The sequence below is a fragment of the Mytilus edulis genome, chromosome 13 (assembly GCF_963676685.1).
Source record: "Mytilus edulis chromosome 13, xbMytEdul2.2, whole genome shotgun sequence".
In the NCBI taxonomy this organism is placed as follows: domain Eukaryota; kingdom Metazoa; phylum Mollusca; class Bivalvia; order Mytilida; family Mytilidae; genus Mytilus; species Mytilus edulis.
The window spans coordinates 32,043,751-32,061,019 of NC_092356.1; the positions used below are offsets into that span (position 1 = coordinate 32,043,751).

Genomic DNA, 17,269 nt, shown 5'->3' on the forward strand with positions numbered 1-17,269 from the left:
AGATGTTTTAGAATAGTTCTATTTAGCAAAAAATTGGGAAAAATTTATTTCTAAATAATATGAAAATGTGAATTTAATTATGAATGAGAATATCTACTTGGTTTTGAAAATTAAAGTAGACCTGAGATGTTAAAAGTTGAAATTATGTTTAAACTTCAATAGTCCTAAATGTTTTAAGTTTTCTATATTAAATAGGTAGCAATGGTCAGGAATACATGTTTTTACTGAAAGGACATGAAGATTTAAGACAGGACGAGAGAGTGATGCAGTTGTTTGGATTGGTTAATTCTCTTCTACTACAGAATACTGAAACTTTCCGCCGAAATCTTACGTAAGATGCTTTTTATATATCAAGTGAAGTGTGTCTCAGCATAAGTTGGCATCAAAATCAAATTAGACATATTTCCTATGTTGAGGCAATAATTTTTAAAAGATTTTTTAAATTGTTTAAAGACAGTTCTAGGAGAAAGGAAAAGTTTATGTGTTCTGGTTGTAGCTATTTATTTCAGTTAATCTCAGTAGAAATTTTTACACTTATCTTAAAGAATTTCAAGACCAGTTAGGAATTTTGCAGTTTCATATTTTAGCTGACTTTTTTGGTTTTTTTTTTTCTTAGATTAATATTCTGTCAAGACAATGAACTTTCTACATTAATTCTGAAAAAAAATTCACCCGGCATATACTGTGGATTCATTTAATTTTCATTGGTTCCAACTTTCGTGAAATAAGAAAACTAGCATCTTAGTGGATAATTATTTTCGTTGTTTTGTCATAGTCTGTACTCAAGTCTATAGATAATTTGTCATTCGTTGAACATTTTAATTTGTGGTTCACCTGTACCTACGAAATCCGCAAATATTGGTATACGATTAATAATGAATCCAAAGTAAATTATCTACTTTCTCTGTATTTCTATTTGAATTTATTTTTTACAGAATACAGAGATTTTCTGTGATTCCATTATCTACCAACTCTGGTCTGATTGGCTGGGTACCTCATTGTGACACACTTCATTCACTGATCCGTGACTACAGAGAGAAGAAGAAAATTCTACTAAATATAGAGCACAGGCTTATGTTGAGGGTAAAATTGGTCTAAATTCTCTACTTATATAGATCATAGGTTTATGTTGAGGGTAAAATTTGTCTAAATTCTACCTAAAAAATATAGAACACAGGCTTATGTTGAGGGTAAAGTTTGTTTTATAGTGGTATACTAAAAAAAACTGTTGAGCAGTTGAATCTACACAAACCATGATTAGATTTTTTAGTTGTCTTTGGAAGAACAAGAAAAAGGGAAACAAACTATAATTCAAAAAGATCAATTTGACAAGCCATAAATATTGACATCTACTAGTAAAAAGTTCTCTTTCCTTTACTTATATGAATTTGTAATTCTTACAGATGGCCCCAGATTATGATCATTTGACCTTGATGCAGAAGGTTGAAGTGTTTGAGCATGCTTTGGAACACACACAAGGGGATGATCTAGCTAAGATACTATGGTACAAAAGTCCTAGTTCTGAGGTTTGTATTCAACTCATTTTATAAATTAATAAATATTTAACACTGGCTTTGTGATTTATAGTTTACAGAACTTCACATTAGGTTGTTCTATCATGCAAACGGTACATACATGAGGGGGGATAGGACCTTTATCAGGACTCCGGGATCGGGTGTTTTTAAGCTCGGGATTTCGGGATTGACCCTTTCAGGATCCGGGAAATTCTTTATTCGAATTATGGGACCTCAGGATTTCGTTTTTTTAAGCCCAGGATTTCGGGATTTCGGGATCAGGACCCCTCCTATCCCCCCTCATACATTTGTGTAGTGAGGAACAATTGTATTTTTGTGGATATTTGATTTTTGGTTTTGTAAAAGTCTGCATACAAGGCTATAGAAAACTTGTACTTAAATATCTTAATTTGTTGTTAAAATATACCCACAAAATCCATGAAAATATCCTACGAATTATAATGAATCCACAGTATCTAAATAAAGTACATTTTAAGTTTTATGTTCATTTTTTTTGACAATTATTTTGGAAATTATTAGATAAAGTTATTATACCCCCGCTTTAAAAAAGTGGGTATACTGTCTTACCTCTGTCTGTCCTTCAGTCATTCCATCAATCAGTCATTACACCAGTCAGTCCATGAATATATTTATACGAGTTTATACCTTATAATGCGTTTTCAGATAAATCACTCACCAACTTCCTGTACACTTACATCATTTTACATTTTACATATGACCTCAAAGTTGAACAGTTTCGTCACATTTTTCACAGGAACATCATTACAAAGATTTCTGAAAATTGGTTTCAGGGTTTATATAAGTCCGTGTGTGATGCATTTTCAGATTCATCACTCAACAACTTCCAGTTTACTGTCAAGTGTTTGGGCTGGGGTATCATCACTGAGCAACTTTCAGTTTCTTGCTTCTTTAAAACAGAAAATTTTTGTGTGGTGTTATTTCATCATCTGCTTTTCACATCTATATAAGGAAATAAAACTTTACCTACAAAAAATATTCTTACATGCATATGTACATGTTCAATTTCAAATTCTAGCTAAAATATGAATTTAAGATAAAAGAATTAAGCTATATAAATGCATCAGGGACTATTTTATGACATCAATACATTATTTCATGCATTTTAAAACAGCATATATATTTATCTTACTGTCATACATTTCTGGAATATGATTTGTTAAAAGCGTGGCCATGGAGACCGTGTATATTCCATATTAGGTTAGTAAGGAGGCGGAGCTTACTTCAATACACAGTTAGTAGTGGAGTTATGACTTTGGCACTATTGTATTATTTAAATGAATTGAAAGTTCTGTTTAATATTGTTATATCAAGGTTGTTGATCTTTTAAAATTGTTATTGTTGACATTATTTTTTTTTGTGCAGACCAATGGAAGTAGGTTCTTATAATTGAACACTTAACACTTTAATATAGGAATAAGAAGATGTGGTGTGATTGCAAATGAGACAACTCTAGTCTAAATTCAACAAATAAAGATAGTCGGCAAAATAAATTTGTTACATAGTGTGCTAGGGACCTAATACAGTCATATTTCGGCTTAGACTGAAATTCTGCTTCGTTCTCACCCCATATGGAATTTACTGACCTCGTATATATTGTAGTAGGTCACTAACACACTATGTAACTAATAATACTAGCAAACTTTCAGTCTCAGCTGAAATATGACTGTATTTATAGATATAAGACTATTTGAACACATTTATGATTTGCAGGTTTGGTTTGATAGAAGAACAAATTACACCAGATCACTAGCTGTTATGTCAATGGTTGGTTATGTTCTAGGTCTTGGAGACAGGTATGATAATTACAAAAGAAGTAGGGAGTCTGTATGTAATTTACAAAAATGTCATAAAAATGGACTACATTTCAACCTGTTCTTGTTTCTGAATTAGAAAAAAAGCTTTATGGAACATTAAAACCTACTCAGTACCAATGAGAATGTCTCCAGCATTCAAACAGATAAACAATTTTCAAAGATTTATGAAAATTAATTCCTTAGAGGAGATTTGTTGAAATGCGTCAATTTTGCATTATAACCTAGTCAGATGTTATGGAAATATCTATATTATTAGATATTTTGGTTTGTCTTAATTTGAAGGATGATGATACAGAACTTACTGCAGAATGCATTGAGTGAGTGGGTAAATGTAGAATCTTTGGTTAGCTTGGTTGTCAGCTGAACTGTGAAGTCATTGTAAGGTTAGGTATATATCCCTCCTTCTGAGTAGTCTAGTCCTACAGACAGATAGATTGGTTATCTGTCGGACTTGTCTACTCTTACAGGAGGGTAGTTTACCTAACCTAATAATGACTTCATGGTTCAGCTATCAAGCAATCTGACCAAAGATATTACATTGCATTCTGCTGTAATAATTTATGGACTTTTTTTATCTTATTATAAAACATTATGATATAAAAAGAAGATGTGGTATGACTGCCCATGAGACAACTCTCCACAAGAGACCAAATGACACAGAAATTAACAACTATTGGTCACCGTACAGCCTTCAACAATGAGCAAAGCCCATACCGTATAGTTAGCTATAAATGGCCCCAAAATGACAATGTAAAACAATTCAAACGAGAAAACTAACAACCTAATTGATGTACAAAAAATGAACGAAAAACAAATATGTAACACATAAACAAACGCAAACCACTGAATTGATGCCTTTATGGTGATATTTTGTCCACTTTGTATTGTAGGTTTCTACCTCACTGACATTTCTGTTACAATTTTTATAAATGATCATGTTTTCAATGGATACATTTCCATCTTTTTTTTCAGACATCCATCTAACCTGATGTTGGACAGAATGAGTGGTAAAATCATCCATATTGATTTTGGAGATTGTTTTGAGGTAGCTATGGTGAGAGAGAAGTTTCCAGAAAAGATCCCGTTCAGACTTACTAGAATGTTAATAAGTGCCATGGAGGTAAATTGTTTAAAAGTTCGCTATTGTTTTGTATGAGCAATCTGTTAAAACATACTTTAAGATGCTGTTGTTTCGCTGAAAATGATGTGGTTAGATAGAATTTTATACATTTTGGCCAATAACACCCTGATGATGTTTTCACATCATAGTTAAATACTTACTGATATACCTATTTATCTTAATAGATATAAGATAATGTTGTATGAGTGCCAATGAGACAACTCTCCATCCAAGTCACAATTTGTAAAATTAAACCATTATAGGTCAAAGTACACCCTTCAACATGGAGACTTAGTTAACACCCAATAACAAGCTATAGAGCCCCGATAATGAATAGTGTCAAACCATTCAAACAGGAAAACCAATGGTCTAATCTATATGAAAACAAGAAACACTTAAGAACCACATCAGCAAATGACAACCACTGAACAACAAGCTCCTGACTTAGGAAAAATGCAAACAAATGCAGCTGTTTTAAATGTTTTAATAGGTGCATAACCTTTACCCTTACATGAAACAGTAGTGTAACCTTTCAACTTAGAAAGACACACTTTAAGATATCAATTGAAAACCTAGATTTTGGCTAGAAAGAAAAATATTAAAAATTGTCTTACATATGTTTTCAAAAGGTCTCCTTAGTAATTTGTTTAACGGTACATGTTCAGTCAATAATTAATAAATTGAGCGTATTTAAGTTATTTTTTAACAATTTTTATGTAAGGCTTACATTTAAGTTAAATAGTAAAATGATATACATGTAGCTTTCAATCAAAAAATCACTTAAAAGTTGTTTTTGAACAAGCTGATTCTAAGAAAAAAATAACTCCTTGAAATTTTGGACAGCTTTAAAGATATTGTAGTTGTTTCTCTTGATACTTTTGTAGGTGACTGGAATTGATGGCAATTACCGTATAACATGTGAGAGTGTGATGGCGGTGCTCAGAGAACACAAAGACAGTCTGATGGCTGTTTTAGAAGCTTTTGTTTATGATCCTTTATTGAACTGGAGACTTATGGACAGTAAGTGATTGATGTTTAGATTTTATATACTTTTGTACTACTATGGTTTACTTTTTATTGTGATTGAGGATAATTTTTTCTATGTGGAAATTTGAGTTTTTTTTTGGTCTTGATAAGTCTAAATAAATTTGTATATTGTGTCATCGCAAAATTTGTGGTTTACCTTTACACACGAAACAAAGAAAATTTGTACTGAATCCACAGTATAAAACTTTATGCTCAACCTATAAAAATTGGCAGCCAACAAAAAATGATGAATCAACGGTTTAACAAGATTTAGATATAAGATGAGACAACTCCATCCAAGTCACAATATGAATAAGTAAACCATTATAGGTCAAAGAACGGTCTTCAACACAGAGCTTTGGCTCACACCAAACAGTAAGCTATAAAATAAGGCCCCAAAAATGACTAGTGTAATACCATTCAAACGTGAAAACCAAAGGTCTAATCTATATAAAAAAAAAAAACACTTATGAACCCGACATCAACAAACGACAACTACTGATCATCAGGTTCCTGACTTAAGACAGGTGCAAATAAATGCAGCAGGTTTAAATGTTTTAAACGGTACCAATATTCTTAGTTTATTATCATTGTACAGTTATTCATAAAAAGAGAACATTGAATTGTAAAACCATGAATAAGTTTTAATATTTTTTCAATCTGTTGGAAATCTATGATAATGAAAACACAAGCTAGTCAAGTCCTTCCCATATTGTTTCTTTTTTAAATTTCAGCAACAACTAAAACAAAACCAAAGGCTAATAGGTCTGGTTCCTACAGTGGAAGTCAGGAACAGGCAGATATTCTTGAAACTGTAGACATTGGACAAGCAGGAACAGCAAAGAAGTCGGTACCAGTTGCAACAGGAAATGCACCAGGTGGAGACAACTCCACATCAGAAGTTTTAAACAAGAAGGCTGTGCAGATTGTACAAAGAGTTAGGGATAAATTGACAGGAAAGGACTTTCCCACCGAAGAATCAATTGATGTGTCCACTCAAGTGGAACTTTTAATAAAACAAGCTACGTCTCATGAAAATTTATGTCAGTGTTACATAGGATGGTGTCCATTCTGGTGATTTTTTTTTTTAAATATTGTCACAATAAAGTCATGATATATATATTGTCTAAAGCTTTTAAATACACAATATTAGGTGATGTCAGAAAAAGATCAACATTTTTTGAAACTGAGTTCACTAAGCCTTTAAACAGTTTCATTCATATAATAAATATTAAAGTTTGTTTTTTTTTAGCATTGATCTTATATTGATATTATACTGCTGCTAAAAATGGCTACATTGAAGACCTGTTGGTGACCTTCTGCTGTTGTTTTTTCTTTCTTTTTTTTTTTTTTTTTTCTATGGTCGGGTTGTTGTCTCTTTGGCACATTCCCCATTTCCATTCTCAATTTTATTAATATAGTGACACAACATTTAAAATCATTTCTGGTCCTAAATGAGCCCCTTATGAAATTTAGAGGTTTGGCATAAAATAAACACAATGTACATAATTGTGCTTTGTTACTATATTTAGAATTAGACAATATGATGTGTTTCAGTTGCTGTATGAAGTAGCCGAAACTGTATGATAATATTGTAGTGATGCAAATCTTTTAAATGGTGTAAAGTTGTTTATGTCCTTAACATGCCAGTAATGTTTGGTCATTGTTATATTATAGTTCGTTTCTGTGTGTATTACATTATAACGTTGTGTCGTTTGTTTTCTCTTATTTTTGAGTGTAAATTCACATTGCGATAAGACGTGTCACGGTACTTGTCTATCCCAAATTCATGTATTTGGTTTTGATATATATGTTATATTTGTTATTCTCGTGGGATTTTGTCTATGTGTGTTACATTTTAGTGTTATGTCGTTGTTCTCCTCTTATATTTAATGCGTTTCCCTCGGTTTTTGTTTGTTATCCCGATTTTGTTTTTTGTCCATGGATTTATGAGTTTTGAACAGCGGTATACTACTGTTGCCTTTATTTGCCACTGGATGATTTATAATTTATAGTGTTAAGTATAAATAAATGTGATAAAAACGCTTAAAAAAATTGACAGGAATCATTGTTAATATATATCTTGTCACATGTATTTGTGTAATATCATGCAAAATTGTGCTCTTTTGGAAAGGGGAGGGCTATGTTGGCCAAGTGGTGGGAGTAGTCTAAATACTGTATCACTATCCTGTCAACAGATTTGAATTTATATTCCTGCACATGACAGGTGTGTTCGACTCCAATCTGAATTGAGCAGGATTGTCGGTTTTCTTGCAAAAGGATGTGATTCTCTCTGGGAACTCTGGCTTTCTCCACCAATAGAAATTAAAGGCTACCTCATAGCCGAATAGTTTTTGAATTGGCATTCAACACCAATCAATAAATCTTTTGGATATTGTTTTATGTTCCATTACAAAAAAGTAATCACCAGAATTGTAGATAAAATTTCTATTATTTGGACTGATGTACTGTATTTATATTTTATATTTATAGTTTATGATATCTACATGTATAATGCTAAAATAACGAGGTCCAATTTATCAGCCGGCATCGACTAATCAAAGAATTCATCTTTATATATAGCTAATATAGGACAATGGTGTAGATTAAAAATTACACCACTCCAGACCCTTTTGTTTTCTACATAATTAATATTGCCAATAATTAACAAGTTCTGGGTCGAATCCAATACCAATACCAATAGTATATTCACCTGTTACCTATTACCTTATCTGTACGTTCCCCATCTGACTGGCACACCACCAAACGGTGTATTTGATTTTGCTATATACACGGGTCATAATCACAGGGTTGACACAACTAAATGCAATCATTGTCAAATTGTTCCCTATTGTAGTTTTTTAATTATTAAGACTTTCTAAGATAACAATACGAATACTAAATATTTGACTTAAAAAAAGGCGTATAGGTACAGTTTTCAATTTGTTAGCGGGCATGACGTAAAACAGCGAATCGAAGAATTCAACTTTCTTGGACAATGCTGTTGATTAAAAAATACTCAATTCCAGGACCTGAATATTACCAATAATTGAAGAGTTCCAGGTCGACGGGTTCAAACAGAAAAATTTGAAAGCAGAGACAACTGTGTATCTTATAATCGGCACGACTTTATCAGATGACAATACCAATACTGAAATAAGGCTTACGCATAGTTATATACTTTAATTCAGTCACGCACCCGCGATATCACGGGTGTGTTCTAGTATATTAAATATTATCATATGGGTAAAGCTATCCTTAAGAATATAAAGATTTTTATCAAAAGTTTTCTCATACGATTTTTATGACTGAAAATAAGAATTTTGGCTGTTGCAATAACAAATTTATTTTCCTGGATATATGCATTGTTGAATTGACAAAAAAAAACCAGTTCATTCTTACTGTTATTTGATTATATGGCATAATTTTGATGTATAATGTTTGAATTCTTAGTGAAGTTCCCCAATATTTCTACTGTCAATCATAGTGCAATGATTTCATAGAACAGCAAAGTCAAATTCAGTATGAATTTCTAACTAGACTGAATACTGGAACAAAATCTTAAAATTTTAAGATCTTTAAAAAAGCACACTTTGCTTTTGTACATTTTTTACTATGTTCAACTCGAAAGAACACCATAATGTCAAGATCAAAGATTTTAGAAGATGAAATCTTCTATTCTATCATTTCTTGTTTTTTATATAGATTAGAAAATGTTTTTGTTTTTTTATAAATTGTGACATGGATGGAGAGTTGTATCATTGGCACTCATACCACATCTTCTTATATCTAATTGAATTTGATCATGTCTTTTAATGTAACATGAGTATAATTATTCTTTGATTCATAATTGCATAAAGTGCTGTATTTATATTATTGATCATGTGATGTAGTTATTGTATAGAACTTCAGGATTTTGTTTATTTGGTATGAAAGCTTTTATCATAGTTTTTGTGTGTGAATTTGTGTGTTTCATCTTGACATGCTTGTTTAGGTTAAATTAAAAAAAAAAATCTGTATTTCAGTTTCCTATGACCTATCTAATGTATTTGAAGAATGCTAACCCTTACTTTTTATTAGCATATCTGTACTAGAAAAGAAATGAAAACCACTATTTGTCAATTGAAACATCACCAGATCAAAACAAACATATTTGTCCTTCATACTATTAAAGCTTGTTATTGTTTATAGGACTGAAATATGAACACATTTTGCTTTGCCAATAAACAGAAGATTGAATCGTTTTAATGTAATTGTATGATATAGGATGATGTTTCAAGTTTTAGTGGTATACAAATAAAAGTTTACAATATAAATAGAAATTTAGAAAGTCAAATGTTTTTTTTATCATAATTTGATAATGATTATTATTATTTTGTACTTTTGTTGGTGATGAAGGATTTTACCTTCTGATCTCTACCCAAAACATAAAAGGAGCCTTCAAAAGTGGTAAGACAAAAAAAATCTATAATCTTTACTTTTACTGTAGTTAGGGAGCAAAACTAAGTGCTCTATCATTTGAAATATTTTTTCATTTTTTGTGTCTCACACTTTTGAAGTAATAATTATTATGATTATATTATATTTGCCTGTTAACATTCATATATTTATATATTTAAGAGCATTGATGAATTATTGTTAAATAAAACTTGTTTATGAATAAAAGTATGAATTAAAACTTTTAAGTAATTTCAGAATTAGTTTTATTTCTCAAAAACATATGAATGTGAGTCATTAATGTTTTTTAAAATTGATTTTGATTTAGTCAGTTGAAATGGTTTTGCAGTCATTTAAATGTACGATTCCTCTAATGCAAGTAAATACTCCAAAAAATGACAAATATAAAAAGAGAAGATGTGGTATGATTGCCAATGAGACAACTCTCCACAAGAGACCAAAATGACACAGAAATTAACAACTATAGGTCACCGTATGGCCTTCAACAATGAGCAAAGCTCATACCACATAGTCATCTATAAAAGGCCCCGAAATGACGATGTAAAACAATTCAAATGAGAAAACAAACGGCCTTATTTATGTACAAAAAATGAAAAAAAAGTTCAACTATCTCCTAAAAGAGCAAAAATTAATAAAAATCAAAAACATGACCACATGCAAACCTTCAATATATGTACAAACAGACTTCAAAGTGAAAACATCCTAGGATTCAAACTGTATGAGGAGTTATGAGAATAACTATGTACCCAAAATGGGACAAACAGGGGTAAAACAATACACACTCAACTTTTAGTTGTTGGTGCATAAGGAGGCATAGAAATAGTGCCTTTTTTCTGAACTCACAATAGCAGACAAATCCATGTTGAGCTTTATATTATGGTCATGGTTAAGCTTTTAAGTAGTCTCAGCAAAATAAATACATAGTAAATATAAAACCAGCTTTAGTAGTGCTGGCCTTGAGTGCCGATTCAAACCCTCCTGGGTCAAACCAAGGACTGAAAATTGGTATTGTCTGCATCTTCACTTAGCACAAAGTATTTAGGAGTAAGAACAAAGATTGGTCAACCTTCAGTAAGAATAATGTTTCTGGGTAGGTTGGCATTTCAAAAGGCTTCCTATAGACTGATACAAAGTGTGTCAGTCTTGTAAAAAGCAGAGTGCATATTCAAATCAAATTATCATGATCATGTCCTGATTATTTGCCAACGGAATTTAACTACCATGCGTCCATCCTATAAAACAATATTTCTGAGATACAGACATTGAGATCTAAAAGAATAAAAAACTGAAGACTTTGGAAAGAAAATAAGGTCAGGTCCTATGTTATACATGTATATACTTCTATAAACAAATGCACATATTACTATTGATGACCTGTTCTGCTTGTTGTAGTTGCTACAGTGAACCGTTAACCTATGTGCTCCCATGCCCAACTTTGTGTATTTTAAAATAAAACTTTGCATCTGTGGGGGCACCATTTGTGTCTCCTAGATACAATAATATATCAAAGAAAGTATCACATTGATTTTGTTATAATACAGATTCTTCAGAATGGAGTGCGGGGGCATCACCTTGTCTATGGGTAGTTATAAGATATGAAAGATCACAATGCTTCTCTATATACCACAAAACATTAATTATTCGGATTTCAACCCACAAACAAGTCTGTATTCTTACTCCTACATACTGTACTTGTGCTTTGCATAGCAATAATAATTCATAATTTTAGTTTTGATGTGATTATATCACTAATCAAACTAAACCTCCATGCACTGTTTGGTTTTGATTATTGTTTGTTTCTACCATATTAGCCTGTCAACAATGAGGTTGTGGGTTGTAATCCCACACCTTGCAGGTGAACTTGACACCAATCTTAATTGACTTGGACTGAAAATTTTCCAATTCAGGTTGGTACTTCTCTCAGGGCACTCAGGCTTCCACAGCCATATAAAACTGACCACCAGGTCATTTCATAATGCAATAGTATTGAAAGTGGCATTAAATACCAATCAATTAATCAATCTTATTGAGTAAAGGAAAGTGAATAGCACTTTATAATAGAATTTGATACATAGAGTATCATTTTCTTGGAGAAGAAAAAAAACCAAATCATATCCAAGGTGGGGATCATTTGTCAAATTATCCTTGCTTCACATCATCCAGTATTGAACCAGGAACCCAGACATTAAAAACAGACTAGCTCATTTAAAACAGGTAAATTTGTCTTGAAATGGATTATTCCTGATATAGGTTGGTCCATTTTTTAAATGGTGTCAGCAGGTATGTCCAATTCAGAATGGTTAATTCCACTATAGCCAAGTCCATTTTAAACATAGGTGAATAGGGATTGTGAATATTGTTCCTAAGATGAATAAAGATTTGAATAATAATCATTCTTCACTCAGTAACACTGATACATGAAGATTCAAATTTTGATTTTCTGAACATTAAATCCCTGATGAGTAAATTTCATTTTTCATGTGTAAGATGATATTGGACTAATCTATATATCTTGAAGTGTGTTCACCAGTGAATAATGTTCTTGGTCATTGATCAAGATGAGTGTAGTTATGTGTTCAGGAATATAACTGAACTATAAATACATACAAAATGTAAAAGTTGTGTATTCCAATCAGGTATAAACACTGACTTCTAAAGAACCATTGTGTTAAGGTTTTTAAGGGAGGGGCTTTTAAAATTATGGAAGTCATCTTTATTCTTTAACTTAATTATTTTTACTTCTAAATTGCAATTAAGTTACAATAATTTTAATTTTTAAGTTCGACAGAATCAGCAACTTGCACTTCAAGAAAATTTCATAGATGGCCATATACATTGTGTTTTGCCTCTCCTCTTTAAAGTAAATATATTAAAGTATTCAGTATAAACCAAGAATAAGAAGTAATTTTTTTTTGAATTTGGGACAATTTTTGTCACAATGGACTTCAAGTTTTTTTTGCTATAAAATTTTTACCATAAGCCAGCTTATTCATATCTAGTAAAGAAAAGTGATTGGCATTGTTTATAATAGAATATAATACAAATTAGTCTATTATTTTATTGGGAAAGGATAACTCAACATATTCAAGACTGGGATCCTGTTTCAAATTATTCATGCTTCACATCTCTGGGTAACTGTCCAGTTGTCAGCCGGAACCTAGGCAATAATGTCAGACTAGATATAGGAAGATGTGGTGTGAGTGCCAATGAGAAAACTCTCCATCCAAATAACAATATATAAAAGTAAACCATTATAGGTCATTATACAACCTTCAACACGGAGCCTTGGCTCACACTGAACAACAAGCTATAAAGGGCTACAAAATTACTAGTGTAAAACCCATTTAAAACTAGGTAAGTTTGTCATAAAATGGGCATCCTGATGTAGTCCGGTCCATTTTTTTAATGGTATCAGCAGGTATGTCCATTTCAGAATAGAATGGTTTATCCCACTATAGCCAAGTCTAGGTATATTTGTCTTAAAATGGATTATTCCTGAAATAATCCCTGAGTCCATTTTATAATAGCCTAAATCAATATGGTATAATCCACTATAGCTAAGTGAAAATCAATTTTAAAAATGGGTAAAAGGAATTGTGAACACTGGTCTGATTTGAATAATTATCATTCTTCACTTTAGTAACACTGATGCATGAATTTACCACCTTTTTTGATTTACTGAAAATTAAATCATTGATGAATATATGTCAGTTATATTTAAGATGATATATTGGACTGATCCATAAATCCTAAAGTGTGTTCAATTGTGAATAGTGTTCTTGATCAAGGATCATGATGAGTGTAGTTGAGTGTTCAGGAATTAAAATGAATTATGAATATATATAGATTTATAAAAGTTGTGTATTGGTTTACTAAACTTAAATCTGTAGTTTGAATCAGAGACATATAATACAATTGTATTATATGGCATGTATTATATGACAATTTATGTAAAAACATTCAGGGTAAACTAATTGCAAAAAATAGGACTGAATAGAGTGAAAAAAAAAGGCAGGACAAAATGTCTCGTCCTAGCCCCCCTACGAGTTATGTAGGAAAAATTAATATCAAAATTGATAAACAAACAAATTTTAAACCTTTTATAGCTTGCTGTATGGAATGAATTGTGCTCATTGTTGAAGGCCTCATGGTAACCTTCAGTTGCTATCATTTCTATGCCATTTGGTTGCTGGTAGAGAGTTGTCTGATAGTCAATTTAACCACACAATCTTATTTTATTAAGTCCCTCTACAACAGAAATATTTAAGATGACAGAATGTTTATTTTCTCCACTGGTATTTGGTATTTTTTCCATGGTAACATATGAATAGACAGCAACACAAAATGGTATAAAAGCAACTATTAAATAAGTGATGGACAAGACCTATTCAGTGCATGTTGCTGTCGTGCAAATGTCTGCTTAAAAATTTATACAAATCAATGTAAAAAGTATGGAAATAATTTATTGTCATAAGTGAATCTCATACAACACATGATTTGTTCTATTGTTCAATCCAAATTTTATACAAAAAAATATTCTGTCAGCAGTCTGTTGATATGAATATACAAAAGTGGAGAAGGCTTAAAAGTCTTAGTCTGTTATCCAATGTTATTTAAATACTCTCAATATATTTCTTTATTCAATATCAGCTGAAAAAAATATCAATATAAACTCCTTCCTTTCAAAAGCAATATGAAAATTTCCTTAGTAAAAAAATACACATGTCTCAATAAAATATTGTTTTTATTTTCAGAATGTCTTTATTTGTAATACTGTACAATATATGCCTTATGTTCAAATGGATTTTTTTCCACAATTTATCTGTTATGAGACCAAAGAAAAAAATTTCAGTCCAAAATGTGTTAGACATTTTTATAATGCAAGTTATCAATATTTTTTACATTATGACACAATCCAAAAATGCTCAAGCAGAACTATAGCTATAATAAATTGATAGTAAAATTAGCTCTTTAAATTAAAGATGGCTCACTTCCAAAACTTTTCTTAAAATCATCAATAATCATCTCAATAAAGTTGTTCCATCATATGATAATTAAAATTTGTGCCTAAAAGCACAGTTGACTCACAAATAAGCCTTTAAAATTTTGGAAACCATGAAGACAAATTCAAATCTACCAGCATAATTTATTTTGAGATTTTTAATGAAAATTACAAGTTTTTGCAACGTAAAAAAGAATAAATCTGTATCTAAATAGATAAATAAATACTGTACATCAAATCAAGTATCAATTGCCCTTTAAAAGCTCAGATCACTATAATGGGCCACTACATGCTTTTGTATGACCAAGGATAATTATCTTTAATTTCCTAAGAATCAGTCAAAATATTAGGTAAATAAACGCCTTGTGTGACTTTTGTGTCTAAAGACAAATGTCACAACCACCCCTCAATAAGTACATGTACATTTAAATGTTGTAATATAAAAACCATATATCCACTAATTTTTAAAATATCTTTACACAATTCAATCATACATATAACTTTCACTCACACACTATATACACATTCAAGATTGATGCCCTAAAATTTGTAGAATCAGTAACAAAAATGTTTCTTGAGGGTATGAAAATTTCAGCAAAAAAATAAATATTTGTTTACTCATTACAAATTTTATTTATTACACTATTAGTTATTACTTAATGATATGGTACAAACATCAACCAAAGAAATCGATTCAGTTTGGCCCCAGATGACCTTTAAAATGTTTATATCATTGAAAAAGCTCAAAATTATCTCCCTTTGGTGCAAAAATGCCATTTTTGGGGCATTAAATTGAAATATCTTTTTAACTCATTGGTGACCTATATTTTTTTATATTAATGTTTTCAAATAAACTGTACACAAACTAAATAATTGTTAAATTTAAGTGCTATCTGTAATTTAGTTCTTTTTTATTTCGATATTACCTCTTTTTCTCCTATTAGTTCAACAGAAAAAAGGACATCAACAAAAAAATAAATGCTTCTTTCGGAGGCATATTGTGAGCTTAAATGAACGGTTAGACCCCATTTCTTTATTTCATTTTTCTATTAAGTATATGATAAAGTTTATTTATAAAAAAATATAGCAAAATCGTATGTAAAAAAAAAATAGATTTATGCCCCCTTAAATATTTTTTTCTTACCTATATTTATATATATAAATTTGACTGCTATTTTAATTATGAAATGTCAACCTTAACATCTATAAGAGTTATAAATGAACGCCCAGTAAAATAAGTGATAAAGATAAATAACAACAATACAGATCAATAAAATAATGAAAGACTCATGCACTGACTTTGTGCAAGCACCAACCACACTAATATGAATGAAAGACATTATGTAAATCTTAACAATACTATAAAATGCTCTTATAAAATATATGCATCAATTTCATTCACAATAAGTTAAATGGAATGTTTTTCTGAGAAAATAATAGTTTAAACAACTAGAGGCTCTAAAGAGCCTGTGTCGCTCACCTTGGTCTATGTGCATATTAAACAAAGGACACAGATGGATTCATGACAAAATTGTGTTTTGCTGATAGTGATGTGTTTGTAGATCTTACTTTACTGAACATTCTTGGTACTTATAATTTTCTCTATCTATAATAAACTTGGACCTTTAGATACAGTGAAAAATATTTTGTAAAAATTTACAAAAATTTACCAAATTAGTGAAAATTGTTAAAAATTGAATAAAATGGGCAACAACTCCTTAAGGGGTCAACTGACGATTTTGGTCATGTTGACTTATTTCTAGATCTTATTTAGCTGAACATTATTGCTGTTTACAAGTTATCTCTATCTATAACAATATTCAAGATAATAACCAAAAACAGCAAAATTTCCTTAAAATTACTAATTCAGGGGCAGCAACCCAACAACAGGTTATCCGATTTATCTGAAAATTTCAAGGCAGATAGATCTTGACCTGTTACACAATTTTACCCCTGTCAGATTTGCTCTAAATGCTTTGGTTTTTGAGTTATAAGCCAAAAACTGCATTTTACCCCTATGTTCTATTTTTAGCCATGGCGGCCATCTTGGATGGTTGGCCGGGTCACCGGACACATTTTTTAAACAAGATACCCCAATGATGATTTTGGCCAAGTTTGGTGTAATTTGGCAAAGTAGTTTCAGAGGAGAAGATGTAAAAGATTACTAAGATTTACGAAAAATGGTTAAAAATTGACTATTAAGGGCAATAACTCCTAAAGGGGTCAACTGACCATTTCGGTCATGTGGACTTATTTGTAAATCTTTTTTTTGCTGAACATTATTGCTGTTTAC

General features: G+C 30.9%; 1 protein-coding gene across 3 annotated transcripts in view; it reads left to right on the forward strand.

Moving 5' to 3' along the window:
- LOC139499993 (serine/threonine-protein kinase mTOR-like) overlaps window positions 1-17,269 on the forward strand; it is a 427,410-nt gene that overhangs the window by 68,648 nt on the left and 341,493 nt on the right. For 2 of the 3 annotated variants that reach the window (XM_071288671.1, XM_071288674.1), the window contains 7 exons: window positions 196-331; window positions 936-1,083; window positions 1,404-1,526; window positions 3,267-3,349; window positions 4,343-4,490; window positions 5,375-5,510; window positions 6,251-6,636. In XM_071288671.1, coding sequence (XP_071144772.1) covers window positions 196-331; window positions 936-1,083; window positions 1,404-1,526; window positions 3,267-3,349; window positions 4,343-4,490; window positions 5,375-5,510; window positions 6,251-6,594 — 1,118 coding nt within the window. In that variant the 3' untranslated portion in view covers window positions 6,595-6,636. Of the gene's footprint in view, window positions 1-195; window positions 332-935; window positions 1,084-1,403; window positions 1,527-3,266; window positions 3,350-4,342; window positions 4,491-5,374; window positions 5,511-6,250; window positions 6,637-17,269 lie in introns of those variants that run through there. The other variant, XM_071288672.1, reaches the window with a different exon arrangement.